General features: G+C 44.4%; 1 protein-coding gene across 2 annotated transcripts; it reads right to left on the bottom strand.

Annotated features, from left to right (window-relative positions):
• Positions 1-2,260: 2,260 nt before the first annotated feature.
• On the bottom strand, positions 2,261-11,053 carry thnsl2 (threonine synthase-like 2). 2 transcript variants are annotated; one of them, XM_080779399.1, is made up of 10 exons: positions 11,011-11,053; positions 9,761-9,992; positions 9,136-9,330; positions 8,486-8,638; positions 7,315-7,569; positions 6,451-6,599; positions 5,861-5,986; positions 4,822-4,976; positions 3,069-3,628; positions 2,261-2,721 (listed from the first exon to the last, which is right to left on the bottom strand). In XM_080779399.1, the coding sequence occupies exons 2-9, from the start codon at positions 9,981-9,983 to the stop codon at positions 3,421-3,423; spliced, it is 1,464 nt and encodes a 487-aa protein (XP_080635525.1). In that variant the 5' UTR covers positions 9,984-9,992; positions 11,011-11,053; the 3' UTR covers positions 2,261-2,721; positions 3,069-3,420. The 2 variants fall into 2 exon arrangements, with proteins under 2 accessions (XP_080635525.1, XP_080635524.1); XM_080779398.1 differs by having other exon boundaries at positions 2,261-2,736; positions 3,082-3,628.
• Positions 11,054-12,284: the final 1,231 nt, after the last annotated feature.

The raw sequence follows: 12,284 nt of genomic DNA, 5'->3' as shown, positions 1-12,284 counted from the left end.
CACATAGAGGTGATTCGATTGGCTGAGCATGTAATGCGATGCATGATGTATGATGATAACATGATAGGATGACCCGAGTGTATGGTTTTTTTTTTTCAGCGAGGGGGCGGAGCCTGAATCAATCTGACCTGGAAGTGTTTCATCAGCAGGCCAGGTGTATGAACTTCTCTCTGTCGCCAGACTTCCACTATGACCACAGACAAGGTGTTTTAACACTTTTATTAATGTCCTTTTCAAGGCCCGTTATTTAGTGGGCATTTGAGCCACGGACCAACATGTGATGAGATTTAGCCTCTCACACCCAAAAGTAATGTAGAACTGTCACTGTTTTTTGTGATAATCCTCCCTACTATAGAGTGTGCTGACCATAAGGAGTTCCTCCCTGTCCTCAGTTAACCCCTGGGGGTCAAAAAAAACGTAGGTTTCGTTTTTGGCTAGGTGGCCCAGCCTTCATCCAATCAGGATAGAGAGGGGCATTCTGCCAATCATGATCGAGCGGAGGCGGGCCTTGGTGTGTACAGTGCTGTTGGCCTGTCACTGTGTCCCCCCACTGTAGTGCGTGCATGTGCACACACATGCACCCACATGTGTGGCGGACCGGAGGGGGTTTCCAAATCACCCAAATCACTGAATGCTCCTTTAACAATAATGTAACTCTTGAGATTTTGAGATCTATCAGGGTCCATTTGGTTTACAACTCTTCGACATTTAGCTGGGGACCACCTTGAAACCGCCTCAAGGACCACTGGTGGTCTCCGGACCACTGGTTGAAAACCACTGCCCTACTACTTCATCATTAGTAAAAGTAGCAGTATAACCGATCTACAAGCTCACAATGGGTCACGATGTGATGCATTGTGAGCTCATAGATCCGCTATTTTAGCCATGTCTTCTTTTTTCAAGTGAAGGTTAAGAGTGTGGGTTATTGATCAGACGAAGAGTGCTTGTGGCTATATAATAACTCAACCCGACCTCACAGAAATACATAAATATTGCCAGACATGCCTAGAAACCCCGGAATCCGTACACGACTACTGTTTTGACCGCGACGGAGGCATGGCTTTCACTAGTACGGAAGTGCTATTTCACCGAGGCTGGGTGATTTCGGGTGTGACCTTATTTACTATTCTGTCCATATCGGGTTACAACTCGGACGGGGCTGAGTACCGAACTTCGCAACGCTCATATTCATGTGTCCCTTTCCACATTATGCATGTGTTTATCTCGTCATAATCATGTGCTCATCTCTCTCCCTGCAGAGTTTTGCCCTGAACACAACGTGGAAGCTGCTGTGGAGAAACCAGAGAGCAATGTTGTACTGTCCAGGTGGGACACTAAGACTGTGTGTAATTGAAGTATGGGAATGCTTTGGGGTTATGTTGTTGGGCAGGCATGTGCAGTGTTTCTGTAAAGGGCAGGCTGTGTTCTTCCCCATGTCTGTCTTGTTGTTGCTGTGTTGCTAAGCTGACGTTAATAAAGTGAAGTTGTTCCTATAAGATGGTTGTCGTGTCTACTGGAGAAGAAATACTGCAGGCCAGCAGGATAGCAGGATAGGCTTGTAGGATAGCCAAATTTTCAATGGTCAAAAAGTGTATAAAGTATAAATAAGTGTTGAAGTCTGAGCTGCCTTGTCAGTCAGTCAGCAAATTGAACCTGCTAGCAATGATATCCCCTGGAGAGAAGGATATAACATCCCTACTGATGTCTGTTGATACAGTCCCTCATGACGAACATTTACACATTTGCTAAACTTTTTGTTTTTGTATTAAAAAAAAGCGGCATTACTTTGTACATTTAAGACCTATATTTCCCTGTTCTTTGCATGTTGTTCAGAAAGGAAAGGGAAAATCCATCCGGCACATTTGCGCTGTATTCTGTCAACTGTCAACAAGCCTGCGAAGTTTGTATGAGTCATTCTGAAGAACAGATCTGAATGATCCTCACTCTTCACTCTCAATGTGTGCATTAGGCTCTCTGTTGGCCTTGAGCAGAGGGGTCGATGATATAACCAATAAACAGCTAGCTGCCTGGCTGAAGGAATTCAAGGCACAGGTTAACTAAGGTAAGGTACAGTACAGTATAGCCACGGTAGTTGAGCTCAAGTTATAGGTTAAAAGCCTAATTCCCCCGATTGCCTCAACATGGTCTGAGTCTACAGTATATTCACACTTTGAAGTTGTACGCTAAACCGGTGGCCTCCCGTAGCCCCCACCCACCACGTTTCCCCTGATCAATATCAGGGTTGTTGTTATGTAAAGTAGTGTATTCTATGCATTTTGATGAATTGAGTGCAATGCCTGTAGCCTATACTGCTGTACTGTTCTCAAACGTGTTAACAAAGTATATGCATGCAGTCAATCAAACAGTTTTCTCTGACGACCAGACCAGGCCGATCAGAGAAACAACTCCAAAACCACCTTTGAACATCCAATGTTGCCCAACCCTGGCAGGTGAAAGATTTTAAGTGCAAACAGTTGTAGGATTTGTTCTGTGTTTCTGATATTTTAGACCCATGTATTTTGGTACATCATGATTTAAAAACTGCCTTCCATGGGGTGTTGCGCTGGCTATTAGTGTGGCAGGATGCAACAAGACTAAAAGCATTGCCACACTCTACCTGGAGGTGACGCAGGATAACATGTCATGGAGTCACCAATATCACTTTGGTTTATGAAATGTGAGATATTTATTCATTTTCTTAAATGTTTAGTTATTGATGTCCTTCTTAAAGGGACACTTCACCCTTTTTGCAAAAAAATATATGTTAATGACGTTTAGAAGCTTTAGATCACTTTCCTGGGGGTATTTATGTGTGTAATATGTGGTTTTAGATATTTTAGATTGTAGCAGTGAGCCTGTTGTCTCTGATGTCATGGACACTGGTCTCACTACCTTCCTGGACTACAATTCCCATAATGCTTTGGTGCACTGCTCCTCCTTGTGGATAGGGGGGAGAGCTGTCTTACTGAGACAACATGTAGTCCAGGAAGGAAGTGAGCCCAGTGTCCATGACATCAGAGACAACAGGCTCACTGCTACAATCTAAAATATCTAAAACCACATATTACACACATAAAGGACAAATCAATTCATTTGACTTGTCTTCATTGTACAGCAGGCAGCAGCAGCACATTGGTCAACTTGTGTCAAAAAAGAAAGCATGCACGCACGCACAGTGCCTTTGTCCAAGGCCCTTTGCATAGATTGTGCATTACAGCCATTCATACACTGATGGCGGAAGAAACCATGCAAGGCACCAACCTGCACATCGGGAGCAATTAGGGGTTCAGTGTCTTGCTCAAGGACACTTCGACACAAACTCTGGGGGGAGCCCGGGTTCGAGCTGGCAGCCTTGCGGTTCCCATCCGGCCACTCTACCCCTGAGCCACCGCCGCCCGGGCGCCCCCTTGTCCTGAGGGATTAGGGTTGCCTAGATGTGTATATAGACTGGATGCATTCTCTCAGGCGCTTCTCCCAGTCAGTCTTCCAGTCCACACTCCTCTCCAGGTTTTGGCAGCGGGTGGCCATCCCGTCCAATGCCTGCACCGCCTCCGGAGGGTCAAAGGTCAGCCCCGCCCTCTCCACTGCCGCCTGGAACTTGGCGGGAGAGGCTGTAGCTACGTAACACCTGGAGAAAAATAAAAACATTTCCATTGGTTATTTTCTCTAATAACCAATTAACCCTCTAACACCCGCATTAATTTCTACTTGCCAAAAATAGATTTCAACCTTACTACTACTTTGTACTACTAGGACTGACACAAAAAAATAAAAAAAATAAGTTTGATGAAAATGTTATAATAATTATATAATAATTATATAATAATATAATAAATTAATAATTTACATTTGGGGGATATCTTTCACAATAATGAATAAAACATGTTCTAGACATTCTAATGATCACAAAAAAACATATATTACAATTATTTTACCTACTTTTAATTAGGGTAAAGGTCAAAAGTCTTAGGTTAAAAAAAATTCAAAATCGCACAGAGTCCAGACATTTTTTATTTGTGTGAATTTCAGCCTCTGTGGGGGGTGTTTATATGCAAATATCATGACCAATGGCATTGAAATGGCATTGCAATGAACATCACTGATGACGTTTAGGTGAAAAAAGAACAGAAAAAAATAATAATAATTTAGTAATTAATTAAATTAAATTTGTTGCTAAAAAGCAACTCTGGGTGCTAGAGGGTTAAAGACTTTAAGACTTTTTCGGCCTTGTGGTGGTGCTATAACAGCTAGGCAGCTTCACATTTTGGGCTATTAACTCTTGAATTATAGGCTGTATAGAATCCATTTATTGGCTTCCCCTGGATTCCTTGGATCGTGATGCAACTTCCCATTTAGGCCACGGCCATTTCCACCTGACAAGAATCATTGTGCAATGGCTGTCAGGCAGGGTTTGGGTACTCTAAGTTTTGTTTCGTTCAAATCACCTGACCTCTCACCTGTGAAGGTCAGGGTCGTGGGGACAGTGGTAGTGATGACCTGACCTCTCACCTGTGAAGGTCAGGGTCGTGGGGACAGTGGTAGTGATGACCTGACCTCTCACCTGTGAAGGTCAGGGTCGTGGGGACAGTGGTAGTGATGACCTGACCTCTCACCTGTGAAGGTCAGGGTCGTGGGGACAGTGGTAGTGATGACCTGACCTCTCACCTGTGAAGGTCAGGGTCGTGGGGACAGTGGTAGTGATGACCTGACCTCTCACCTGTGAATGTCAGGGTCGTGGGGACAGTGGTAGTGATGACCTGACCTCTCACCTGTGAAGGTCAGGGTCGTGGGGACAGTGGTAGTGATGACCTGACCTCTCACCTGTGAATGTCAGGGTCGTGGGGACAGTGGTAGTGATGCCACACGGCCACCGCCGTGTGAGGACACAACAGGTAGCCGTTCTCCTCCCAGCATGTCCTCATGGTGCTCACGATGCCTTCATCTGTCACCGCTTGCGTCCACATGGCCTGGGACAACTGAGAGAGCACAACCACAGGACCGTTCAACACCAGAGACAAGCAGGGACGGATTAACCCCCACGAAGTATTCACTTTTCTGAGGCCCACATGCAGCAGTGGATGTGAGCCCAATCAGCCACACATGTCTTGTGCACAACAGATAGTATAGGCCAACTTGTATAAAACTCTTATCATCATGCATCATCTCACTCTGGCCAATCACAATTTGCGTCTTCACTTTTGTCCTAGCGCAGATTTCTTTTAAAACTTTATTTAACACAATCAATGGCCAATGAAGGGCCCCATGAGCCCTCGTCAGGGCTCAAACTGTGGGTTTGAGGCACAAACCCAGTACCGTGCGGTCCAGTTTCCCTGAAGGCCCCCTGAGAGCCAAGGGCCCACGGCCCAGGGGATAATTTGGCCCTGGAGAGAAGGAGAACGCCCCAGGACAGGGGTCTGCAACCTGCGGAGCCACGTGTGGCTCTTTAGCCCCTCTCTGTAGCTTTACTAAAAAAGTATTGAAAGTAACTATGTTAACCCTTGAACGACACTTGACGGAATTGACGGATTGAATCATTAATTGTCTTCACATCTTAATCTTAAATTATCGTTGTTGTATACATTCTTACATAGTAAACACGGACAGCCAATCAAAATCCATCAGAAAAAGAAAAAAGATCATCTGGGATGCAGTGGGTCTCACCTTCACTGATAGTTCTGGTATTATTACTTATGGAGATGATTATACAGTATAGCTATAACTTTAGCTGATAGGCTATGTGTCGATAGAATAGAATATAACTTATTGTCATTAATAAAAGATTACAGCAATAAAAACACCAACAGAGTTACAGTCAGCTTCAGGCAGGGTGTTTCTGCAGCATATTAAATGGACCTGTCACCTTTTTGTGCAGAGCTTCAGGCAGGGTGTTTCGGTGAGACCGTTGAAAGTCCTCCATCAAGTCCTTCACTAAGGCTCCATCTCTCCCTGACAGCAGCCAGAACACACGCTCCATGTTGTATGGATCCTATACAGTATATGGAAACATATGGAGACATATAGAAAACAGACATGTTGCATGGATCCTACAGTATATGGAAACATATGGAGACATATAGAAAACAGACATGTTGCATGGATCCTACAGTATATGGAAACATATGGAGACATATAGAAAACAGACATGTTGCATGGATCCTATACAGTATATTGAAACATATGGAGACATATAGAAAAAGTAGACAGAGACTTTCTCCCCCCCCCCCCCCTTTTTTTTGAGTGGCGCTAGCGCCCCTCCTATACACAGGTTAATGTTTGTCTTTAGTTCAATGTTTGTTTTGTAAACGCCATTGACAATGAAGGGAAAATTGACATTGTCATAATGTGCCTCATATATGTCATATTGTCTCTTTGTTGTTAATGTTTGTGTTGGCACCGTTTGTTTTACATCACAAACTGTCACCCAGTGTCTGTGTAACACTGACAGTGTACCTGGATATCTATGGCGGGGGCCAGTGTCTGTGTCACCGTGTCGGTCATGGAGAAGTCCCCTCTTTGCACCGTCCTGTGGACGATGTCGTTGGCGTTCACCATGGCAACCAGACGCAGCGGCACGCCCATCTGCTTCACAATGAGGCCGGCTGGTAGGACACACAGCACACCACTCAGCACCACTGTTGTTTCACAATGCAGCCGGCTGGTAGGACACACAGCACACCACTCAGCACCACTGTTGTTTCACAATGCAGCCGGCTGGGAGGACACACAGCACACCACTCAGCACCACTGTTGTTTCACAATGCAGCCGGCTGGGAGGACACACAACACACCACTCAGCACCACTAGTGTTTTCCTCCACTAAGACTTAAGACAAAAAATGTTCGTCGACTACCTTTTTTCACTGACAAAAAACTAAATGGAAATGAAATGAAAACTAAGCCATGATGACTAAAACTATAAGACTAAATAAACTGACAATTTCGTGTGAGAGTGTACAAATGGTGTACAAATGGTGTACTCTCAGAGTTAAATTAACATTGATTTTACAATATAAATTTGGGGTCCCAGAGATAAATAAATTATAATGAAATGCTTAAATGGGGGTCCGTAGGCTAATGCATGTCAAACTGGGGGTCCTTGAAATTAAACGGGTCGAGAATCACTGCTAGAGCTGCTTCTCTCACGGGGGTCCTTGGCATATCTTTTCAAATGGGGGTCCGCGGGGCTAATTAGTGTGAATTTTGGGGGTCCTTGACATGAAAGTGTGGGAGTGTGTGAACCACTGCCGTACTAATTAACTACTCACACCACACCGTGACCAGCATTGCGTGAAAACCCCTGATGATCACATCTCACCTGCGATGTTCCCGGCCCCTCCCGTGGGCACCACCACCTCCAGAGGAGGCAGTGCTGCAGGGCTGTGTTGGTGGGCCCCACGCTGCTCCCCCACGGGCCCGATGTGCAGGTAGGCGTAGATGAAGTGGGCCAGTTGGACCATCACTCTGGACCAGTTGACGGAGTTCAGACTCATCAGGCCGTGGCTCCTCACCAGTTCCTGGTCGGCAAACAGCCTCCGTATGGGGACGTCAATGTCGTCGGAGCTGCCATCCGCTGCAAGCGGAGACGTAAAGGATTCCAAACTGGTCCTTCAGAGCACTTTTTTTTCCCTCCCCCACACAGTCGGTCGGGACCCATTTGTGGGTCACGGGCCAATTGTTATATGGGTCACGAATCGAGTAAAAACCCAATTTTCTTTTCCTACATTTAAAAACAATATCTGCTATTTCAATTTACAATTCAGGCATTTAGCAGACACTCTTAATACAGAGTGACTTACAGTAAGCAAGAACAAAAACATCAAATACATAAGAATAGTCGTCTTGAATCATATGTAAGCAAAGAACCAGTAACCGTTTCGACCGCAAATCAACCGATAATTCCCAGTAGGTTACTTATTACGACGATCTTATCCAGCCGATAACTGGCTGCGATTGGTGTTGATAACACGTTAACCGATCTTATCGGTCTAGTCAGTCAGGTCTACTGAGCCTACTGAAAATGACAAGCCTCCTCATACCCTCCCCTAAACATAACCGCAAGCATGTCGCAGCACGGTTCTAAAATTAACGCATGTTCGCCAACCTTAATCCTGTCGGGGTTTTTTCAGTCGGCAGAGCATGCATACAATAATTAATAATAGTTTAGGTCTAGTCTCTGTTTTGGGTCTCGACCTTGAAAGGTTTGGGAAACACTATTGCTTGAGAATAAACACATTTTGGTTGCGGAAAGTTTGCCTCCAGAAAGAACCTTTCAATTTCAAAGAACAATTTACTGTAAAGGGTTCTATAACAAGCCATCGCGAGCTCACAACGCATTGCCAGATGACACATTGTGAGCTTGTAGATGTGTTATTTTTCACCACTATGTTTGCCTATATATAAGGACAGGGACAGTATAGCGTCTAAAGGTGTTGTTGTTCATGTCTTTTTGTTTGGTTCGGTGAGCTGCCATGTGTGCCGTGGTTCACCCGCAAACACGTGCACGTTGGGGTCCAGGCAGGTGGTCATCTGTTTCTCCTGGACAGCGGTGATGCGTCCTCGAGGAAACGCCACCACCACATCCATCCCGCTGAGACCTTTAACACTGTGGATGGCTGAGCCGCCGGTGTCCCCGGACGTACCTGCACGCACACGCACACGCACACGCACACACACACACACACACACACACACACACACACAGGACATTCATTCATGCCTTTAAAACAGCGGTTTTCAAACAGTTGTCCGGGGACCACCAGTGGTCCTTGTAGGGGTTCCAGGTGGTCCCCAGCTAAACGATGGACAGTTGGGAACCTAATGGACCCTTATAGATCTTTACCTCTTGAGAGTGTAAAATGAAACCAAATGCGTTGGACGCGTTTCATTTTACCCTCTCAAGAGTTAAATTATTGTTAAACACCTGCACTACTAACTTTATAAGAAGTGTACACAATTAGGGAATGTATAGAATTGTTATTTTGCCTGTTGTCTCTAAATTTCTAATTGTAGTTATAGAGGGGAAGTATAATCATAATGTATTAGACAGATAAAAACCGTTGACTTTGAGACCAGAGCTATAGCCCGGTTTTAGACGGATGCCTATTAGCTGACTAGACTGCTTTCAACCCTTTCTTACCTACAACAATGATGGCTGTGCGCTTCTCTCGGGCGAGGAAGTAGTTTAGGAAGTGCACGGTGCAGCTCATGGCCAGGTCTTTGAAGGCGAAGGTGCTCCCATGGAACAGTTCCAGGACATTCAGGCCGTCCCTCAGCCTGCGCACGCTCACCGCTCCTGGGACCCTGAAGCCCGACAGCGCTTCGGTTACCAGAGCTGTAAGGGAAAAAGAGTTAACATCAATGGGACAGTTCCAGGACATGCAGACACGCTCACCGCTCCTGGAAAACGGAGGCTTGACAGCGATGTATACGGTACCAAGGCAAATAAAACGTAATTTTTGCTATCTAGCAATCCCAGCCGGCAGATTCTCTGCACTGGGAACGACCTCCTGTTAGTCTGAAAAAGGCTTATAAACTCTGAATTAAAAAATATTCCAACTTGTTGACTGTTTTGAAAGCTTCCACAGAAAGCATTGATATAATTTGGAGCCTTCATCATAACAAACGGCTTTTTCAGGCTTTTTAAATTATTTTTTCAACATAATAATTATAAAATAAAATATCTGCTAAAACCGATATTATTATCTCACCGATACCGATTACCGATATATCCTTTTAAGCCCAATATCGGCCTCATGGCTCACCGCTCAGATGGTCTCTGGGCAGCAGCTGCGTTGGTATGAACAACGAGGCCACCTCCACCACCAGCTGGGGGTAGGTCAGCCCTCTCCAGGAGAGCAGGGTGTCGGGGCTCAGCGTGGGCACGCTCTCTGGCATGAACATCCCTCCGTCTGGAGCGAAGCCCGAGAACAGAACGTCGCGGAAGTCCAAGCCGCGGACCCCGCCGCGCGTACTGCAGTACCTCATCAGCACACCCTGAAATTAAATAAAAAGTTGGTCACAAAAAGAAGAAACGTTTATGACGTTTATTATGCAACGTCATTGCTATTATCTCAAATAATTGTGATTAGGCAATTATGTAATAACTGTAAGTAACCGGTTGACCTCCACTGGACAGTGGACATGATAAAGGAATGCTGCAGATATTATGGCGTGCAATTATAGCAGTTACATGACAGATAAGACAAGTTAATGACTTACAGTACACACTCGAATAACAAGCACACATCAGTACATTGACAAGACATTGCACACCACAAAACATGCATGCAGCCAGCATTATACAGGGAAATCAATCCACATCAGTGTGTGTGTGTGTGTGTGTGTGTGTGTGTGTGTGTGTGTGTGTGTGTGTGTGTGTGTGTGTGTGTGTGTGTGTGTGTGTGTGTGTGTGTGTGTGTGTGTGTGTGTGTGTGTGTGTGTGTGTGTGTGTGTGTGTGTATCATGCATTATATAGGCATAGAAAGAATGCTGATGTGTTGTTTTGAAAGCAGATGTGGCAAAATAAATGTAAGCTATACTTTGTCAACTAAAATATCCACTAAAGCTCCTAAGCCTGAACAAGTGTGGGATAGGCCTAATTCAAATAAATAAGAATGTAAACAATATGTAAGTGCATTTTATAACCTAAGAAACTACCCTCAAGACCAGGCACTATAGGCTATATAAAACAATAACCACTAAGATAATTAGTTTACACTCAAACAAACTCAACAACAATGTTCAAAGTTCAGGTCAGTTGCAGTGACTCTGCAAGGGCCGGGGGACAAATGGCAACATGGAAAATATAATACAGTTAAATATAACATATATAAAATAAAATATAACAGAATAGGCTGTGTGTCAACAACATGAACATAGTTCATAACTGTGTGAGTCACTAGCCTATAGTTATGGACATGGTTCTATGTGTGAATGTTCATTACCTATTCTTATAAGACCACCATAACAATCTTCATAAATGATAACTAAACTAATAATAATGCATTCTTACCTGCACGTGTGAGCAAACTCTGGTGTAAAATGTGAGAGTGGATCTGGATAGTAACGGTCTGCAGGGGAATGGGAACTCTACTGCAAAACATACATCACATCCCATCGTCCGGAGGGACGCTTGACAGGCTGTTGGAGCCGTTCTTCCGTTGTTGCCATGGATACCAAGCTACTAAAATATGTAAATAACGGGAGCACATGTTTCACTGCATGGCTGGTGTTACTGTATAACTATAGTTACGTAACACATTTATTAATGGAAACAAGCCACAGTGCTTTCTTGGGTTCAATCCTTTTTTGTTTTTGCAAACTGTTAATAAAGTATTTAATCAATCAACCAATCAATCAAACGAGATGCAAATATAGCCATTATTCCCTCTGATTAATCGAATAATACTGAAGCATGATTAGGACTACAATTAATTGACACCAACATGGTTTTATAATTCAGTAGGCTTACATTTGTAAATGTATATAAATTGATCTTTCACAATATACATCACCATACAATGGTGTCGGGCATCTAAGCTCACATCGCTTTGTGATGTGACTCGTTGTGAGTTTTGTACATCTATAGTATTGTAATAATTTTTTTAAATATCACTATAAATCGATTAAATTAAATAGTTCAATTAACTGCTGCACCTCTGTAATAATCATGAGTAATAGTAATATCACAGTTACTATGCCAAAATAATAGCAAATAGGCCTCTCCATTCATCAGACCATTTGGAACCCCCTCAAGGGACGATCGATCAAGGGACTGGCCTGGCCTGGGCCACACTTTGAGACCCACTGGTGTCGCAGAGTGTTTCCAGTGAGACTGCTGGGAATGTACTGTACACCAGTGTTTCCCAAAGTGGGATCCTTGAGACTTGAGAGAGTTCCAGGGGGTCCCCAGCTAAATGACTCTGATGAAGACCGCAAGGTCGAAACGTTAGTCGTTTGTATACTCAGCACCTAAATACCTACATTCTCTAATTGTGTTGACTTATAAACAATACTTTTACTCTCTCAAGAGTTAAAGATCTATCGAGGTCCAGACCAGCACTCCATCTGGTTAAATACCAACTCTCCATCATTTAGCTGGGTCCTGGGGACCACCTGGAACCATATAGATAAATATATCTATGCCTGGAACCCCCACCTCAATGACCACTGGTGGTCCCCGGACCACTGGTTGAAAACCACTGCCGCAAAGTCTGCCGGAAAGCGTGCGTGGATGTCGACCCTCCGAGCGATGGGACGTTGCCGTTATCTTCACGGCATCTCCTC

This window comes from Protomyctophum bolini (genome assembly GCF_963924005.1).
Source record: "Protomyctophum bolini genome assembly, chromosome: 13".
NCBI classification, from domain to species: Eukaryota; Metazoa; Chordata; class Actinopteri; order Myctophiformes; family Myctophidae; genus Protomyctophum; species Protomyctophum bolini.
The sequence above is the reverse complement of the archived record's forward strand: the minus strand, read 5'-3'. Positions and strand labels throughout refer to the sequence as shown.